The sequence below is a fragment of the Marmota monax genome, unplaced genomic scaffold (assembly GCF_021218885.2).
Source record: "Marmota monax isolate L192 unplaced genomic scaffold, Marmota_monax_Labrador192_F-V1.1 WCK01_AAM20220418_F8-fsc00016, whole genome shotgun sequence".
NCBI lineage: Eukaryota > Metazoa > Chordata > Mammalia > Rodentia > Sciuridae > Marmota > Marmota monax.
In genome coordinates, this window is record NW_026695209.1 from 7185510 (window position 1) to 7207763 (window position 22254).

Here is a 22254-nt window from a genome sequence, read left to right on the forward strand (position 1 = left end):
GCAATAGGTAGCTGTATAGGAAATGGAATGGATGTAAGAGAAGATGTAAGTGCTAAATTCTATATATTTTAAGTCTGCTGTATGCAGGACTCAACTGAATTATTTTTATACCTACAGACAACAAAAAACTATAATATCTGCCAAATATATTGCTAAATAATGAAATGAAAAATTCAAAAAACAAGGCTTAAAGCAGTAATCAAAAATATTTGTGCTACACTGAGTTGAAATTATGCAATGATTTGATTACATAGTTTTTATGACCTTAGCCTGGTTTAAATTACTTGATAACATATCAGTGAAAGAAGAGCTGACTATGGAAACAGAAAAAAAAGAAAAGAGAAAGTATCAATGCAAATATTTTCCTCAAGTGAAAGTGAAAAAACCCATGGGTCAGGATTTTGAAGTCTCATTAAGGAGCTTTAAGCAGTCTTAATCTGAGATTGTTAAATATCCTGTTCATGCTGTAATTTTCCTTACTCATGCTCTAGATTCATCAAGAAAGTTTTAGTCACATTTTCTTTCCTATGTATTATAAGAAAAGGAAATGAATGCCCTAATTTCTGGTATAGTGATTTCTCATTATAAATTAACAAATGTGCTTTGTTATTATATATCCTTCTCATAAGCATAGAAATCTGCTTCCAACAATTACCTGTGGTTTAAAGTCACATTTTGAACTTGGTGAAATTGGCTACAGTAAACCATTATAAATTGTCCATGAGGCTGTCACTTTCTAAGTTCAGGGAGAGTCAATTCACCTTCTATCCAGCCCTGTTTAATTCCTGGAATATTCAGCCTTAACATTACTTTTCTTCATGGTTATACTTGAGAACTCTACTGTATAAGAATTAATTTATTTTCTCTGTCGCTCACCTAATATCTGCTATATTTTCTCTATCTTGAAAAATTAAATATATTTAAAAAAACCGATATTCTTGAATCCAAGTTATTTTTTTTTCTCTTTTACTAATGTCCTTGATTTCACTCACACTTTCCATTTTAGGCATAATACTATTATTGTTTTTTTTTTTTTAATAAATCTTCTCTCCTGAGACACATGAAGTATGCACAAGGAATGTTAACTATCCAAAAATTTTCATCATTAAAAGAAATAATAAGGATTCACCTGTTTGGGGGTATTGTTTGAATGTGTGGTAAATGAGTGATGATCGATTCATTAATATTTCTCATATTTTTATGAAAAACTCTGAAGTTGAATTCACTTGAAACTAAAAAAAAAAAAAAACAAGTAAACACTGGTGGCCCTTGAGCTATTATTTACTCTTCTTCATGTTCTCTAACATGGTTCCATCCGTTCTTCTCAGAAGGGCTCAGGCCTGAAACCCTATACTACACATGTGAGAGCCAAGGCAGAGTCCCCAGAGGAAGAACAGTATGCAGTATTAATTTCCTGAACATTTTATGCTATTCTTTTGATGACTCAATGTACCTCTGTGTCCTAATCAATAGAATCCAATACTGGAAATTTCTTATTATTTCTTGATATAATTTCTTCTTCTAAAGAACTGATAAATCACATTTTCACAATTCTACATAAGTGAATAGAAGTTTCACAAATTGTTTTGACATTTCAGAATCAGTGAATTCTATCATTCAAAAATGATATGGTTTGTGAAATAAATTTTTGTACATAATTTTTTAAAGATGTCTTCATGAATGGACACATATTGCCTATATTTTATATTAAGAATTTACATGTATTTGTGAAAAATCATTAGTAATAAAAAGCACACATTCACTCATCAAATCTAACATGTTAGCAATTGTCTTTTCACAGGGCAAGTTTTAAAAAGGATAATTTCCCCAAGAATAAAAGTTTGGTGATTCTGTTAAACCTTTTCATCTGTAATAATGGCGATTTAGGGTATAGCTCAGAGGTGGATCACTTGCCTAGCATTTGCTAACACCTGAGTCCAATGCATAATACTTCAAAACACAAGTGGAAAAATAAATAAATGGTAAACACTTTCTACTCTATCTTAAGTTATTCTTAAGGATAATGTGTCACCGGAAATGTCCTTCCAATCCCACTGCACTTCAATTAAAATATGGAAAATGAAAGGTTAATCACATAGGTACACTGAATATCAGCATGAATTAATCAACATATTTTGAAATCATTGACTCACTTTGAACTCCATGGGAGCGTACTATTTTCCAGGTTTCTGATGCCACTTCCTTGACATCCACTTGATAGTGATGAATAGGCACACCTCCATGGGAGTCCGGCTTGCTGAAAGAAAGTTTGGCTGTGGTCTGTGACAGCTCTATAATCTTTACTCCATAGGGACTGGATGGCACATCTGTGAAGGAACAAACACAATGGACACATAACCTAGTTTAACGTAGATGGACATTATTAAGTCTTGCAGTGTCATGAGAATTAAGAGTGAAGGAAAATTGCTGAATATATCACTACTTAGTGTGTTTAAATTACAATGTCCACTTAAACACTCCAATTGGCTCTTAATAGCAAGAAAATTACACAAGTGCATTTCTATTACCACAGCAAATAACAATAAAACATTCAGCAAATTAACTAAAATATTCACTTATTCAGAAAATATTTTATTTCCATAGTTTTATGTAAGAACAACATATTTTTGATGTCAAGGAAAACAAGTTTCTGCGTTATTATTAAAACAAGTTTGTGTGTGTATTAGTCTGTATGTGTATGTTTGAGAGAAAGACTGACACAAATAAAGAGAGACAGATATTAGAGGTAATATCTGTCTTTACCTCTAAAGGGGAATAATTAAAATGTAAAATAAATCTATTATTTGATCATTACAAATAATTTTTTGTGAAATGTTTTAATTTTACAGAAAATGTTAATATGTTTATTTTTAATGTTTTGTTTGCATTTTAATCAGTGCATTATAATCATACACAATGCTGGGATTGGATATTATGTATTCATACATGCACACAATACAGTATAATTTGGACAAGATCATTTCCTGGCATAATCCCTTTTCCTCCTTTTCTCCCTCCACTTGGTCCCTTTCCTCTACTGTATTGATCTCCCTTCCATTTTCATGAGATCACCATCAAAATTCTTTCCATTTTACCTCTCTAGCTTCCACATGTGAGGGAAAACATGACCCTTAACTTTTTGAATTACAGATTATAAATCATACCATCATTTATAATGCACTTAATTAAAGGAAACCTTTAGTTATTAAGGTTTTTTTTTCTTTTTTTCCTATCAGGGATTAACTCTTAACTCTTTTCCCTCTTTTCTATATTATGTTTGACATAAACTTTGGAAAAAGAAGCAGATATAGATATTTTCAGAAAGAATCTATACACACAGATATTTTGTCAATGTACATTTCTATCCTGATATCAATTAGGTATTCATGTAAAAATTGCTAAGGCAGTCAAAAGTCAAATGATCCATGTTTGCAAGAGTTAGGACAGTGTACACCAGAACACATCCAATTATGTCTTATCATGGTTCTAGGCAAAAGCTAGGATTACAGGATTATGGCCTTTTGGACCAATATTACAAAAAAATGCCTCACTATATAGTTTAACTGAAAGTCACTTAGAGATGCTATGAAGTACATTTTGTTATAACTATAATGTTCAAATGTAGATGTGTTGAATAATGATGGCACCAAAGTCACAGTACTATTACAATCTTATCTAGAAATAAAAAATTCAAGTCATCTAGATAATAATGTATTAAGCTGTTAGACATAAAATATTCTCTCAGTTTTCATATTTTTTACTGTCTAGGTTAAACTACAAATATTTTCATATGTAGCTTTAATCCAAAATGAGAAGGAAATCAAACAAACATGGAATGCCCTTAGAAGATGAACAATACTTCAAACCACACTGAGCAACTGTCCTACATCCTAAATTGGCATTGGTCTAAATTGGCATCATAGCAATTAGCATAATCCTCAATTCAGAGACATGTGTCAAAAGTGAAGGTAGTAGACTCTGGGGGATGAAGAAGAAACGTTTTACTTCTGACATTGGCAGAATATACATGATCCTTTGTATGCACCACTCAAGAAGAGATGAACCCTGATGTGGTGCAACTGGAGAAAAATAAAGCCTCCACTCTCTTAAGCACAAAGTGAGCATCACTCAATATTGGCCATAGCCTTTACTTTTCTAGTTATATAGTCTATTTTCAGATCTGTTGACTCTTGACCTTGATTTTTGAAATGTATACTAACTTTGTTGTGCTCTTCTATTGTCAGATTAAAAATGAAAGAATTCTTATATCATGCAGATCTTGTCTTTTTACTTTTTCTTTTTACATTCTGAGTATGTTCTATTACTTACTGACTACTGAATTATATTTCTTCCAGAAAGTAACAAAACTTTCATACATACACATATATTTATACAGACATCTCTCTATATAAAAGTAACATTGAGCAAAATAACTAAACTAAGTCCTCAGAAAACATTTGATAAATGAAAAGTCAGAAATTAAAAATGACATGCAAACTATGTGAGGTGTAAAAACTATGTGAGACACTATATTTGTTACTCAGGTAAACTGAACCATTTCACATTGTGTGCATACTTCAAGACCTCATGATTTATGTGGTAAGTGCATACAATTTGTCTGTCAACCCTGAAAGTAAAGAAAAAAATAATACAGATAAAGAACATGTCCAAGTGTCTGGAATCAATATTTTGAATTTTTCTCTTCACTTTCTTAATAATTTGGTGATCATCTTAATCCTATTTTATGCATATAATAGTTATTCACCACATTATTTTAATAATATCTGCATTAATTCTTGTATCTATCTTGTCCTCATTTCTAATACTCACCCCCAAACTTTGGACCTACCTGCCTCTGTCTGTAATGACATTTAGTTTCCTTTTCTATTGGATTCACCACAAAAACTTCAATACGCATGGCATGTAAATGCAATATTAGTCTTTCCAAAGAATCACTCTAATTGCTTCCCTGAAGGGGACATTCAGGCATTTCATTCTCATTATAACATCAATCTTAGCCTTTTCTATCTTTCTCTCAATATCCTAGATTATCTAACATGCGGAATGTATGCAAACAGAAGACTACTGTGGAAAAGCTATCAACATAGTCCAGTATAGACGTTCAAAACCACACGCAGTACTTCCGTCATTGTTAGCATGTATTTTTAAACCTCTTTCTAGCATCTTTTATCTCAATGATTAATGAATGCCATCCCACTGAATGAATAAATGATCACTCTTTCTTTTCAATTCTACTGGTACTGGTATAGCATTGGACTAAGAGATTGGATATGGGATCAGAATTTATGGATCCAAAACGTGGCTTTACCAAATTCTCAATGGCAATCTTTAACTAATTCCTTAATCTTGCATTATTCTCTTTAAAATAGAAATTTGAATAATATCTATTACTATAATTGGGGGGGACGTGTCAAGTGACAGAATGTGTAAAACAGAAACTGGAATACACTGAGCATTTGGTGGATACCACTTACTATAATTTCTGCTCTCTCCTGGTAACTACCTGCCTTCTATTGCATCTCTCTCATCAATTTACAAACATCAATATTTCCATGAAATTGTAAGTAATTGGTACAATACCAAGGTTCGATATCGAAAATTTTTCTTTGCCTAATAGTAGAGAGATAGTGTCATGATCTGGGTTTCAGACAGAAACAATCTCTGAAGGCCCTGTAGGACCCTGGGCACATGACACATATTGTGTATTTATTTCCTAATGAGCAAAAGAGCAACAATAATATTAATATTAAAGCTGTGATAGTAAGTTGATGGATATAAATCACTCTGCATTCACAAATATAATTTTCCCTCATCTTCTTCTAAAAGTTATCTACATATAAATAATATTGGTAAACATTTTGATATTTAAACTTATGTCTGGTACCATATATTGATTGAAGTATAAATGTGACAATATAAAAAAAAATCTGCCTTGTTGATAAGTTAACTTCATAAGATACAGAGAAAAAGTGGGGGAGAGTTTTTTCTCTTATTTGATAAAATAAAGGAATTCAATAAATAAAGAAGAATTAATAGGTGAAATGAAAGTATATGCAGGGCAATAAAGTCTGGAAACAGATTTAAAAGAGCACATTGAGTTTGTGTTCCCTGTTTAATAAGAAAGCATCTCAAAATGATGATAACAAAATAAAGCAAAATCTTAAAACCATGCATTTGAATGTACTACTGGTGTGGACAAAGAGGCAGACAGCAGAGGAGATCTGAATAAGCACATTTTAAAAATGACGCTTCTATTTTACTCAATACCACTTTGGCTACCTGGAATCTTTTGAGGTTTTATATGAATTTTAAGATTTTTTTCTATTTATATGAAGTGCACCACTGATATTTTAATTTGACAGAGATTATACTGGATCTCTACAATGCTTTGGGTATTATGAACATTTTAGAAGTATTATTCTTCTAGTCCATGAACAGGGAATATCTTTCAACTTACTTGTGTCTTCTTCAATGCCTTTCATCAGCGTTTCATAGTTTATGTGATAGATATATTTAAACTTCTTTATTGAGTGATTACTAGAAAAATAATTTTATTTTTGTAGCTATTACAGATAGGATTGCTATCTTGATTGCTTTTTTTTAGATACTTGCCTTTTTATATAGAAATGCTATTAAATTTTTATGTTGATTTTATGTCAAGTAATTTGCTGAATTCATTTATTATCTCTGACAGTGTTTGGGTAGAATATTTATAATTATCTATACATAAAATCATGTCACCTGAGAAGAAGGACAGTTTGACTCACTCTTTTCAAATTTGGAAGTCTTCTTTATTTTTAATTGCTTCCCAAGTTCTCTGACTCACAGTTCCAACATTATGTTGAAGAAAGCAGTGGAAGGGACATGCTTTACTTATTTTGGATCTTAGAGGAAAAACTTTCAACTGATCCTTATTCAATGTGATATTAGTTTTGGGTTTGTTATAGATAGTGTTTCCTGTGTCAAAAGGGTTTGCATCAAAGCCATAAATAGAGTATTACCTGAATTCAAAATATAATGCAAAGCTATGATGACCAAAACTACATAGTAATGCCAGAAAAAGAGATGTTATCGATGGAGAAACAAAAATACATGTGCACATGTAGAGCCTTCTCTCTCACCAGATACAAAAACAACTCAAAATCGACCAAAGAGTTAAATATAATACCTGAAACTCGGAAACTACTATAAGAAAAGAGGGAGATGTTTTATGATATTTTGGGGGCAAAGATTTTTCTTTTTTTTAAATATGAACTCAAAACATAGGAACAAAAGCAAACCACACAAGTACTATAAAGTATTAAAAACTTTTTAAATTAAGACATCAGATGAGATTAATATAGAGAATATATAAGAAAATCCCAAAACTTAACAGCAAACAAATAAAAATACCAAATTACAAACTGGGCAAAATGCATAACTAGATATATTAGAAAAGATGACATGCAATTAGCCAATGTGCATAAGAAAACATGGACAGTGTCACTAATTATCAGAGGAATGCAAGTCAAGACTGCAATGGGCTAGAATATCACATAGCACAAAGAACAAGGATGACAAGGAATGTAAATTAGTATAACTATTATGTAAAACAATATGGAAGTTCCCCCCCAAAATTAAAAATAGAATTACTATGTAATCCAGAAATATACTACTGAGTATATGTCTGAAAGAAATGAAATAAATTTCTACAATACACATTTGCACTCAGGTTTATTGCAGAACTTGTCATAATAGCCAAAATAAGGAATAGATCTAATTGTCCATCAACTGATGAATGAACAAGGAAGCATGGCACATTTCCACAATGGAATACTCTTCAGTCTAAAAACCAATGAAATTGTACCATTTGTCACAGCATGAATGAAACTGGAAGATCTATATTAAATAAAATAATTCAACCACAGAAAGATAAATAATGTATGATCTCAATCATATGTGCAAGTTAAAGCAGTTGACTTCATAGAAGTAAAGTGAAGGTATTTTCTAGAAATTTGGGTGGTTAGGGAGGAGAAATGGATAGGGAAATATTGGTCAAGGAGATATATAATTACAGATTGAAGGAAGAAATAAATTTCAGGACTTATATAGTAAAGCAAAGTGAGTTCAGTTAGTTATGATGTGTATTCTTGAACAATATAATGAAGGGTTGGCATGTAGCAAAGCAAGAGGGCACTTGCCTTTTATGAGCAAGACCTTGAGTCCTGAGTTTAATTCCCAGCACTGATAAAACACAGTGTGTATTTTATATGCTGTCACCACAAAAGTGATAACTATGCAAGGTAATGCATGCATTTGTTAGGTAGGATTAAACATTCCACTGACTATATATACTAAATATTATATATTTCTATATATGCATATGTATATAATATATGTGCTTTAAAACATCATATGCACACAATAAAAGCACACAATGATATTTCTCAATTAAGATAAATATATGAAATAATACTTTTAAAATGAAATAAGTTATAAAATTAGAAAACAACGTTTCCTAGACTTTACAATCAAGTAAAATTACAAAATGGTGGAGATTCAAAAACCAGAAAGATTAGTTGTGTTTGTGTGTGTGCATGTGTGTGTGAGTGAATGCGTATTATAGCTCTTCCTTAACTACTTTCTCAGTTCTCAGCAAATAAGTGGATCTTAACATCAAAAGTGAAAATAGTTGACATGATCACTTAAATTGAACCCCATGACCTCTTCCAATTTTATAGAGATACAATTTACTAATAAAATTGTATATATCTAAGATATATAACTATATATCTTAGATATATACAATTTTAGTTTTGCACATGAAAATTTGATTTTTGCTGTGAAATAATCACCATAATCAAGCTAGTCAACGTATCCATCATTTATATTTTTATTTTATGTGTGTGTTTATATGTGTGTGTTAAGAACATTTAAAATCTACCTTCTTTTGCAAATTTTACTATAAAATACAATATTATTAAAAAGAGATATAGGTGAACATCATATCTCCAGAATTTATTCATCTTGCATTCCTGAAATTTTCTAGTCTTGGACCAACATATATTCATATCCTTGTCTAGCTCCTGGCCACTACCACTCTACTCTCTGCTACTCTGAGATCAACTTTTTTAGAATTCCATATGTATCTGAGTTCATGTCATATTTGTCTTTCTGGGTCTGGATTATTTTGCTTAGCATAATGTTGTTTGGGTTCATGCATGTTGTCATAAGTGATAGGATTGATTTTTAAAGCTGAATTTTATACTCACATATACACATACATACACATTCTTGTAAATATTTTATTTATCCATTCATCTGTCTCTTAAGTTATTTGAGTAGATTTTAAGTTGAAATAGATTATTTTCTTTCCCATTATCTTTACTTCTGGGAACATGGTTTTCTAGAATGCTGGGAAGCTGGTGCTGAAGGTATGTTGGTAAGACAGTGAGTCAGCTCTTACTCCACAGATAAGGTCTTGGTGTTGCTAACCTCAGATCAATAAATCTGAAGTGTTTGATTGTTGTAAACCTTCTTTAAAAAATGAATGCTTAGGGGAATATTCTCCCAGAGCTGTGTTTCCAACCTTATGGTAGATATTTTCTAATAACCCTCCACATCAATTTTTATAATTAATTCAACTTCCCTTTCCATTTAAGGAACTAAAGTCTAAGATGTTAATGACCCAGACTCCGTCTCTGTAGTTCATGCATATAGGCAATTAGTATGAGTGGCACATGTGTACAGTTGAGGATGCTGGAGGAATGTGGATGCCATTCCCATTTTCTTGAGAGGTGAAAGTAGAGAAGAGCACCTGAAGAGGTGAATAAAGGCTGGGATCCCCACTCCATGTTTATTCTCATGTTCCTGATACAGGTGGATGTGATATCAACAGAGGGTAGCTTGGCAGCAAGAATTGATGACCTGTATGTAGAATTGTAGACTTGAGCTTGTTTGTGCTGTGTTCTGAACTAAAAGCTGGAAGATCCATAAATGCCTGTTGTCTTTCCTATTCTCTACATTTCCCGTGATTGTATAACAAACTAATTCTATTATAATATTTTCTGCTTTCCTTATTCTTCAATCTGTGTCTAATAAAAATCCAAAAAATTAATGTTGGTCCATAAAGAATTGAATTTTCTAGATTCGGTAGGACTGCATCATACAGTATGTCACTAACAACTATTTGCCTCTCAAGAACACTATGCTAAGATGGGTCCCATCTGCTTCTGTTTTCAGTGAGCACTTTATTTCCAATAAGGTGTATATATTTTTAACTATTTCAAAAGATCTGTGTTCTTAATATTGATGCCCCTCAAAATTTGTGCATTAACAATTAAGCACCAATGAGATATTTTTAACAAGCAGGGTTTTTGGGAATGTAGGCAAAGGCCTAATGATGGAAAAAAAGTTCATCATCTCTAGCAATTAGAAAAATAAAAATCAAAACTACTCTAAGATTTCATTTCACTCCTATCAGAATGGCAGCAATTATGAATACAAATAACAATAAGTATTGGTGAGGATGTGGGGAAAAAGATAACTCATACATTGCTGGTGGGACTGCAAATTGGTGCAGCCAATATGAAAAGGGGTATGGAGATTCCTTGGAAAATTGGGAATGGAACTACCATTTGATCCAGCTATCCCTCTCCTCGGTCTATACATAAAGGACTTAGAAACAGCATACTACAGGGACACAGCCACATCAATGTTTATAGCAGCACAATTCACAATAACTAAACAATGGAACCAACCCAGATGTCCTTCAATAGATGAATGGATAAAAAAATGTGATATATATATATATATATATATATATATATATATATATATACATATATACATACATACACACACACACACAATGGAATATTACTCAGCAATAAAAGAGAATAAAATCATGGCATTTGCAGGTAAATGGATGGAGTTGGAGAAGATAGTGCTAATTGAAGTTAGCCAATCCCCCAAAAACAAATGTCAAGTGTTTTTTCTGATATAAGGAAGTTGATTCATAATGAGGTAAGGAGGGGAGGCAGGAGCGGGAGAGCAGGGGAAGAATAGAGGAACTCTAGATAGAGCAGAGGGTTGGGAGGGGAAGAGAGGGGTCAGGGGGTTAGAAATGTTGGTGGAATGTGATGGACATCATTATCCAAAGTACATGTATAAATACATGAATTGGTGTGAATATACTTTGCATACAACCATAGATATGAAAAATTGTGCTCTATATAGTGCTCTATTTGTATAATAAAAATTATAATGCATTCTACTGTCATATACATATATGTCATATATATGAAAGAGCTAAAGCAGGCATAGAAAAGAGTATGTGTGAGAAGATTTCATCAGACACCAAATTTTACCAATGCCTTGTCCTTAGACTTTCCAGTCTCTAGACTATGCCGGGCAAGTTTATGTTAATTATTAGTTTCAGAATACAAGGCATTTTTTATAGCAGCCAGAATGGTGCAATGCAAGTTGTCAACTTTCTCTGATATTATGCTGAATTAGCAACACATCTAGAACCCTGTAAATTCTTTTAAATTTCATCTTTCTTTTGGTTTCCCTTGATTGCCAAATACAGATCATGATTATATTGATCTTTTCATAGCATTTGAACACTTATGTGTATGTTTTCTCATCACAAGTACTTACACTAACTCTGAATAATTCTTTTTGTCTTTATTTATTCATATACTTTTAAGTTTACTGATCAAACTTAAGCAGTCCAGGAATCTTTTCTTGATTTTCCCATTTCTACTTTTACTATTCTCCAAAGAGGTGTTTATTCAATTCTAAAATATCAATGGAAAATATTTCCTTCAAACTTACCCAGTTCATGATACTTACAAGTCCCAGAAACCTAGATCCCATTATTAATTGGGCATTTCAACCAAATCTCATAAGCTAATAACACAACACAGCAAACCCTTCATACATTCACCAAATGCATCTAAAACAACTACAATAGTCTTATATATACATATTTGGGAGAATATATATATATATATATATATATATACACATACATACATACATACATACATATATACTCAAACATACTAAAGTAATGTCCACTTGTTGCAATGAATGGTAATATATTTAAATAACAATACTATGTTAAATAATAGTATAAAATAATATGTAATTATGTATACATTTCCTTTTTGCACTAGTGGACACTACTTTAGATGTTTGTATATTTACATAACTGGGCTACTTGGAAAAATACAGAAAGTGACCATTTCCCCATATCTAATGTTATGTTAAAAATCAGTCTCCGGAATATTGGCAGGGCACTTGAATGGATTAAGTTGCTTTATGGCTAAAATAAACCTAAACTTCACTCTGTATAACAGGCAGAACATAAGCATGTTTTTAAGAATATCCATAATTAGATCTCTCACTACCTCTCTATTCATGGCACCCACCATGGGACCCATCACACAATACACTCCAGGTTTCCACTATGGGCCTCCTTTCTTAGTATTGTCCACCCTGCCATAGAATTGTGCTTTTTGTACAAGTGTCATCTTGATCCTTTCAATATTTCCTGTCTTCTTTTTGCACCTGTTTCTACTGACTTATTATTATCCAATTGCAAAGCTAATTCATATCTGAAGCTTCCCCCAGGAGCTTCAGTGAGAATTCAATTTTGTGTTCTCAGGACTTTGATTTACACTTCTACTACAACTCTTAATTTTGAACTGCAGATGCTTTATATATTATTCATCTTCAGATTCCCAAGATCTAGAACAGTGTCGGGAGCTTAATAAAACTCACTAATATATTTTTTTCTATTAGTATGAATATCACTGTTCATCTCATGATTTCTGGGAAATTTTTTAAAAAATGAACAAGATGTAGAGTTTTCCAGGATAGATCATTTCAGAGAAACATAACTTTATATTCAGGCGAAGAGAATGTGTTTTCAAAAGAGCTAATGTTAACCTGCTTCTGAATAAGATACCATCTTAGTACAAGTATTGGCTATAGTTCCCTATCTAGAAAATTTTGGTCAATTGATCAAGTTTAACCTATAATCAGATCTCTGTTCTCAAAAGTGACTTTTATAGCCTTTTTCATGACTTAACTGAAAGTACAGATGACTGCTTCATGATATTTGTGAATTAAGTCAATCTTGGAAAGAAACCTAAAATATTGGATTTGACAGGGTCTTAGTAGGTTAAAAAGATGAGTCAAAACTGTCAAGCTGAGATTTAATAGTTATAAGTATCATGTCCTGAGTTAAGGTTAAAAACAAAATCAATTCTCAAGCACCCTTAATAGTGGGAAAAAATATGTAGAACAAGGTACTAGAAGGGGAAAAAAATAAAATAGAGATTATATTAATTAATAGAAACACACTGCCCAGAATACGCAAGACTTAATTTCATTTTATTACTCATTGGTATAAGATGTCTAGATCTTTGTATTACAACTAAAAAGACATCAACATACTATATATATGTAAAAGCAAATAATACAATCTAAAATTTGGCCATAATAACAGTCAATTAATATTTTGTGGGTATTTGCCATATACTGGATATTTCAAACATATTAACTCACATAGCCATTACAACATTTTCATCAGGTAGATCTCAGAGTACTTGCTATGGAACATAGCACAGAAACCACAAAGGACTGAGGTATGTACTACCAGCCACAGTGTGTAGTACGTGATGGCAGTTCATAGATGAGGCCCTCCCACAAAATTGCCCAGGAGAAGGTGACATTATCACAAAACTGTGTTAATTATGCAAAAATGGGATCATTGTTCTAAGGTTAAGGTAGGAGTATTTCAATATTTAAAACTGAAATACAGCACAAAAAATAAGATTTTTAAATAAATGAATGACATTATTTGATAATAAATTTTAAAAGATTAGAATATTGTTTTTTTAAAATAATTGAAAACAAAAATATGCAGTGCACCTTGTCAAAAGATCACAATCTTTAGTAGGTAGAAAAATATAAGGAAGGAATAACACTATGTAGGTAAAATTTTACTTCTAATGTGTTCTACAACCATAATTCATGATTATGGATGTAAATATACATACAAGATATGCATGTGAGCACTAAAAGAAAGTATAGCCTCAAGGTAGAAAATAGGAATATGGCCTAGAAGACCTGTTTATGAAACATTTCATGGGGAAATCTTTAGAATATGTATTGTTGTATTTCTTGTTATATTTTAATATTTGGATTAAAAAGTTAAAAATTAGTAAGTATACATTATCATCTTTCCATAGAATCATAGAATTTTTAAAAAAATTTCAACTGACAGGACAAAAATTAAACGAGTCTGAATCAATTGTTGCTCAAGGAATATAAATCCAGGGTTTAATAGATAATGTTTAAAGATTTTTTGATATCAATACAAGTGTGTGTGTGCATGTGTGTGTGTGTGTGTGTGAGTATGGAGATATATATATATATATATATATATATATATATATATATATAGAGAGAGAGAGAGAGAGAGAGAGATTATTTTTAAAAATTAATTTGAGAAAAACAATAATTGTTGGAATTATTTGCAAGAATGTAAAAGTAATAGGATGAAAAAGTAAAAATTTTTTCTACTATTTCACAATCCAGTGAGGTGTTTTAGTTTACATAAATTTATTACATATTTTCTTTTTTATGTTTTTCATTAATTTGTCCTTTGTTGTTCTTTTTCATATACATGATCCTAGAATGCATTTTGACATATCATACATACATGGAGTATAATTTCCCATTCTTGTGGTTGTACATGATATGGAGATACACAGGTTGTGTATTCATATAAGAACATATGTAAGTTATGCCCAATTCATTCTACTGTCTTTCCCATTCCCCAAACCCGCTCCCTTCCCTTCATTCTCCTCTGCCCAATTCAGTGGTCCTCTACTCCTCCTTGTCCCCGCCTCTTCCCTATTATGAGTCAGCATCCACATATCAGAGAGAACATTTGACTACTGATTTTTCGGGATTGGCTTATTTTACTTAGCATGATAGTCTCCAGTTCTGTCCATTTACCAGCAACTGCCATACTTTCATTCTTTTCTATGGGTGAGTAATATTCCATTATGTATATATACTACTTTTTCTTTATCCATTCATTTTTTGGGCACCCAGGCTAGTTCCACTGGTTAGTTATTATGAATTGAGCTGCTATGAACATTGATGTGGCTGTGTGACTATAATAAGCTTATTTTAAGTCTTTTAGATATATGCCAACGAGTGGAGTAACATGGTCAAATGGTGGTACTATTCCAAGTTTTCCCAGGAACCTCCGTACTGCTTTAAAGAATGTTTGTACCAATTTGCAGTCCCACCAGCAATGTATGAGCATACAATTTTCCTCACATCTTCTCCAACAATTATTGTTACTTGTTTTTTTTTTTAATTTTTAATTTTTTTTAATTGTTACTTGGATTCTTGATAATTGCCATTCTGACTGGAGTTAAATGAAATCTCAGTATAGCTTTAATTTTCATTTTTACAATTGATAATATTGAACATTTTTCATAGATTTATTAACCATTTGTATTTCTTCTTTTGTGATGTGACTGTTTGATTGCTTTGGCCATTTATTGATTTTTTTTGAGCTAAGTTTTTTGAGTTCTATATATATCCTGGAGATTAATGCTCTATCTGAGGTGCAGGTGGCAAAGATTTTCACCCATTCTGTAGGCTCTCTGTTCACATTTCTTATTTATTCCTTTGCTGTGAAAAGCTTTTTTAGTTTGACACAATCCATTTTATTGATTATTTATTTTCCTTCTTGTGCTTTAAGAGTTTTATTGAGGAATTTTTTTCCTAAAATGACATTTTGGAGATTGGAGCCTACTTTTCTTTCTAGTGGGCATAGGGTCTCTGTACTAATGCCTAGTCCTTGATCCACTTTGAGGTGACTTTTGTGCAGGGTGAGATACAGGGATATAAGTTCATTCTACTACATATGGATTCCCAGTTTTCCCAGCACCATTTCTGAAGAGACTATCTTTTCTCCAATGTATGTTTATGGTGCCTTTGTCTCATATGAGACAACTGTGTTTATGTGGGTTTGTCTCTGTTTCTTCCGTTCTGTACTACTAGTGCATGTGTCTATTTTGGAGCCAATACCATGCTATTTTTGTTACTATAGCTCTGTAGTATAATTTAAGGTCTGGTATTGTGATGCCTCCTGCTTTACTTTTCCTGCTGAGTATTGCTTTGGCTATTCTGTGTATCATATTTTTTGAAATGAATTTCCTGATTGCTTTTTCTATTTTTATAAAGAATGTCATTAGGATTTTAAAGTGGACTGCATTAAATATGTAAAATGATTTTAGTAGTATGGCCATTTTGACAATATTAATTCTGCCCATCCAAGAGCATGGGAGATCGTCCCATCCTCTAAGGTCTTCTTCTATTTATTTATTTATTTTTTTTCAGTGTTTTGTAGTTTTCATTGTAGAGATTATTCACTTCTTTTGTTAAATCAATTCCCAAATATTTTTTTGAGTATATTGTGAATAGCATGGTTTCCCTAATTTCTTTTTCAGTGGATTCATCACTGATGTATAAAAGAACAGTTGATTTTTATATCCTGCTACCTTGTTGAGTCCATTTATTAGTTTGAGAATTTCTCCAGTGGAACTTTTTGGATCTTCTAAATATAGAATCATTTCATTAGTGAATAGAGATATTTGAGTTCTTCTTTTCCTATTTGTATCCTTTTAATTTCTGTCTTCTGTTTAATTGCTCTGGCTAGAGTTTCAAGTATGGTGTTGAATAGAAGTGGTGAAAGAGGGAATCTCTGTGCTTGTTCCAGTTTTAGAGGGAATACTTTCACTTTTTCTACATTTAGAATGATGTTGGCCTTTGGTTTAGCATATATAGCTTTTATATGATGAAGTGTGTTCTTATTATTCATAGTTTTTCTAGGGTTTTGAGCATGAAGGGGTGCTGAATTTTGGCAAATTCTTTTTCTGCATCTGTTGTAATGATCATTATGATTTTTGTCTTTAAGCCTATTAATGTGATGAAATATGTTTATTGATTTCTGTATGTTGAAACAACCTTGCATCCTTGGGAAAAACCCGACTTGATCATAGTGAACTATCTTTTTAATTTTTTATGTGATTTGTTGGTGTTCTATTAAGAATTTTTGCATCTATGTTTATTAGGGATATTGGTCTTAAATTTTGTTTCCTTGATGTGTCTTTGTCTGTATCAGGATGACACTCATTTCATAGAATGATTTTGAAAGAGTTCCCTCTTTTTCTACATCATAAAACAATTTGAGGAGTATAGGTGTCATACATTGATAAAGATGCTGCAAATCAGTGCAACCACTAGGGAAAGCAGCATAGAGATTCCTCCGAGAACTTGGAATGGAACCATCATTTGACCCAGTTATCCCACTCCTTGGCATATATATAGAGGACTTAAAATCAGCATACTACAGTGACACCATCACATCAATATTCACAATAGCTAAACTATGGAATCAACCTAGATAACCTTCAACAAATGAATGGCTAAACAAAATGTGGTATATATATTCAATAGGATACTACTCAGCCTTAAAGAAGAATAAAATTATGGGATGGCAGGTAAATGGACGGAACTGGACAATATTATGCTAAGCGAAATAAGCCAATCCCAAAGAACCAAAGGCCAATTGTTTTCTCTGGTATATGAATGATAATTCACAATAAGGTGGAGGGGGGGAAGAAGGAATAAAGGTACTTTTGATTAAGAGAGGGGACTGAAGGGAGAAAAGGGAATATGAGGGAAGGGAGGAGAGTAAAATGAATTGGACATTATTAACCTATGTGCCATATAATTACACTACTGGTATAATTCTATCTGTTGCACAATCAGAAGAATGAGAAGTTACACTTCATTTATGTATGATATGTCAAAATACATCCTACTGTAATGTATAACTAATCAGTTCTAATTAAAAAATTAAAAATAACATAAAAAATAAAATAAAATAAACAAATTGAAAGAAAACAAAAAAGTTCTCATGTGAGTAATGGTATAACAAAATGATGTGTCTTCAAGCTGATTCTGCTCAAGGAATTCCCTGATGTAGTCAATATTAATAACACTAGATGTAATAACAATAAACTATATATATGTTATTCCATAATGTATGAACCTGTGTTCTCTCTCTGTTAGATTGATATAAATACCTCATGTGTTTCCTTAAGGTATTAGAATTGTGATGACAACTATGCATGATTGGATTTAGTAGATAATGCCTTTCAATCTTACTATACTTTATCAAGTTGCTCCTCTTGATACAGATAATGGCAAACTGGAGTGAGGCATGAAATATCGAGCTCATGAATATATGATGCCCAAGTTTGTATGTCTAATTTCCACAATATAATTGTACTGATATGAATTAAGTATTATCTCTTCATTGTTATAGTAAATGCTATCAGTATATTTATTAAAAGATTTCATCTAGGAATTGTTATATTTTAGAATAAAATGTATTTCCACATATTGGAAAGTATTTGTTGTCTTTGACTAAATTATAATATAGTATAAAAATATTCCTTATAATATATTACTATCATCTGTAAAGTCACATATCAGTCTATATACACACACACACAAAAAGATGTAGATTAGTTTTATCAGTAGAGGTAAGTATTTACTACCAAAAACATACCAGTATATAAAATCCATAAAATTATTAAGCTGTCATCTATCCATAGACTATAATCAAAATTTATTCACCACACCTTTAACATTCTTTAAAGCAAAATGATATAGTTTAGAACCTTGTCTGACATGTATTTGTCAAGTCTCTACAAACATTTCTTCTGAGAATTCTCTAACCAGTCCTTATTTTTCATGTAAGGTATTCTGAAGGTTAGTTAGTCAGTAGTAGATGGTTCCTCAATTTGAATTTGTTACAAATATCCTCAAATTGAATTCTAATTATGTTCTTTGGGAGCAGCAACACAGAAAATATTGAAAGGTGTTTTTTCCATTTGAGCTATGAAAAACTACATTTGAAAACGGTATTTCCAAATTTCTAATCAGTCTCGTCAAGCCTAATAAATTCTATAAATACATACTTCAATAAGATCATAGCCTAATTACCAGTTAAAATTAATTTTTATTCTTTGTTTTATTATTTCTATATATTTAAGAATTAGAAGCAGAACAGGCATATTTATGCACATTAACTATAATGTTTTAAACAAAAGTTATGTAACTTTATATTTTCTGTTAAAAATTATTTCATTTTTTATTTTAATGACCAAAAGTTAAAAATATATAAATAATATTTTATTTTCTTCCATTTTTTAATTTTTAAATTACTTTGACTAGATTTTTACTTTATTTGAAGTATAATATGATTTCATAAAGCATATGTTGTATAATTCACAAATATTTAATTTATACATTTGGGCAAATTAGATTCAAAATTAAAAATAACTTTGATCAGTAAATATTGTTCAAGTCCTCACTGTGCACCACTGGTTCAGACTTTCAGGCAACAGCCTATGATTTATGAAAATGTTAAATATTTGTTGACATGTAGAATTAAATGATGCCATTTTATCAGTTTAAAATTTCATTTCTTAGAGATACATTTTGTGAAATCTCAAAAAATTATTACGCCAGACTTACCAGCTAACGCTAGAATATATTCTTGAAATCTTGTTCCTATACGGTTAGTGGCTGTGCAGTTATATCTCCCAAAGTCATTGTCTGATGTAGGTGCAATCTAAAATAATAAATTGTAAAAGATACAATACTGAAACATCAAAGAAGTTAAAAGAGACTTTAGTATGCTTACCCCTTGCACATAAGTTCAATCATTCACTTCCTTGCACTTTTCTTAATCAAGTATTAATACATATTATTAATTCTTTTAAATGTAATCTGTAAAACTGCATTATCCATAGGACTAGGTAAATCATGGTTTACCTAATAATTCATTAACTGGATAAATGTTTTGGTACATCTATCAATAGCAAAATCATTAAACTTCCCTATAGGTAAAACATAAAAAAAATGACCAAAATAAAGGTTGCAACCAGTATGGGTGTGAACGTGAAAATAGGAAGTTGCACCAAAAGCAGTGTTAACTTTGCTTTCTGTTTTAACCTCAGACCAGGCTAATTTAAAGTCCAAAAAAGGCTAAAAATATCTAAGTTTTTTTCTCGTTTCTTGAGTCTATGAACAAAAATACTGACATTAGATGAGGAATCATTCTCAAAAAGTCTTTCCAGGAAAGTATTTTGCAAAAAAAAAAAAAAAAATATATATATATATATATATATATATATATATATATATTATTCTTGTGCAAATATCTGTAGACAGGCATTTTTTCTTCATATTTAATAACAGTATCTTGCTTCCTTGTCCATTCAATTCCTATCATTCTCTTTTAGTTTAGGTGGAAAATAGCTGACCTCGATCTTTACACATTTGAAATCCATAATTAAGTTAACCTTTGGGGGTTCTACTGGTGAAGAGTGGGACCAACCCTGTAATTCTAATGTACAGAAATCCTGAAGTATCAATTCAGGAAAGAGATTTGATGATGATAATAGATATAATTTTCAATTTCAGTAACTATTTTTAAGATAGAATATGCTTACAATAAGAGAGGCTGTTAATTTCAACTTTATCCCAAAAGAGAGAAAAATGATTTTGTGGTAATGGGAGGCTATTAACTAAGAGAGCAATTTTGAGGTCCATTGAAGATGATGATTCGGAGCAAGTACAAAAAAGCTGTGTCATTCATTTTCTAGTCAGCTGTCTATATAGGAACAAATCAGGCTAAAGGCCCAGAAGTTTTAACAGCTCTTACTTAAGTACTTCTAAGTGATTCAAATATGGATTTTTCTTATATCTAGCATTTAATAAAACAGGCTAATTTAACTCTAAAGTAATTCTACGGTCTTTCATATTCTCCAGTCATATGAAAAAGATTTGGATATTCCATAAAGCAGAATGTTATTTATTGAATCAATACAATGCAGAGGCAGGGTGGCCACAACAAAGAATTGTGCCACCTGCATAGCTCCTTAAGATTAATAATTTAAATATAGACTTTTACATTGAAACCATTCTTAAAAAGACTCAGTCCACTTTTTTTTTTTTTCCCCCTCCAGAGAGTTCAATTGCCAACAGGCAAAAAGCTTTACAAGTACCTTAAATAAGTAATTCCTTTATCATATTGTACTGTTAACAAATATAGAAAATACCCATCATAGCAAAGCATAGCTCTAGATTTAACCTGGAACATATTTGATGTATTCTAAGGAATGTAATATGAAACTGAAGTCCAGTGTTTTGATATGCAAACTTAGCATTCTAAAATATTAAAAAAATATCAAAATATAATCCACATATCTGTGTTTATTATAAAGCACTAAGTAAAAAATATTCACATATTTAAAATGTGCAAAGTCCTGATAATATTTATTAAGAAAGTACTGAGAATATGTACTCATAAAACTTTTTAAATTTTTTTAAAAATATATAGTTCAAATACAATTAATTAATACAATTATTTTTTTAAAATATACAGTTCAAATACAATTAATTTATTAGTATTTGACCTAATACAGTTAAAAATTACTCTTGAATATCAAAATAAAAGTTGATAACTCAATATTAATATAGGGAGTTGGCTTATTTTTCCTAAGTCTGTACAAACGGATTTATTCTTTCTATGTATTGTATGGTGATAAAATCTTATATAAAATAGTCAGAATCTTCTACTGAGGACATGATGCAGATGATCTAAAACTGAATATTATTCCAAACAACTTATTAGAATTTCCTGCTATCGATTTTGGCCGAAAATCTGTTGAGCACCTCGGGATATGTTTGCATAAAAAGAAAAATACTTAAAAAATGTATAACCTTTACAGGTGTATTTTTTGGCAATAACCCAAATGATTCATATGGTCATATGTAAAAATTCACCCATTTAAAAGGTTAAGTGTATGCAACTTTAGAAGAAAAAGAAAAGTTAAAAAATCAAGAGGTCTATTATTGACCAATTATTATTAAGTTTAAAATTGATTTATTTTTCTATATTTTATTATATATTTTTTAAAATCAGCACTTACATGGCTACTGTAATCATTATAAAGTAAAGATGATGAAAGGTATTATCCCAAGCAACTATGTATGCTAACAACTAAAAATTAATGATGTATTTTGTTCCTCTTTCTTTTGGGTTATTGTTATATTTTGCTTTCAAATTGTGAAAGT

At 31.1% G+C, this 22254-nt stretch overlaps 1 protein-coding gene across 3 annotated transcripts in view; it reads right to left on the reverse strand.

Annotated features, from left to right (window-relative positions):
- Positions 1-22254, reverse strand: part of Ncam2 (neural cell adhesion molecule 2) — a 484565-nt gene that overhangs the window by 78284 nt on the left and 384027 nt on the right. For all 3 annotated transcript variants that reach the window (XM_058574574.1, XM_058574576.1, XM_058574575.1), the window contains 2 exons: positions 19648-19744; positions 2154-2327 (listed from right to left, as the gene is read on the reverse strand). In XM_058574574.1, the coding sequence (XP_058430557.1) occupies positions 2154-2327; positions 19648-19744 (271 nt within the window). The remainder of the gene's footprint in view (positions 1-2153; positions 2328-19647; positions 19745-22254) is intronic.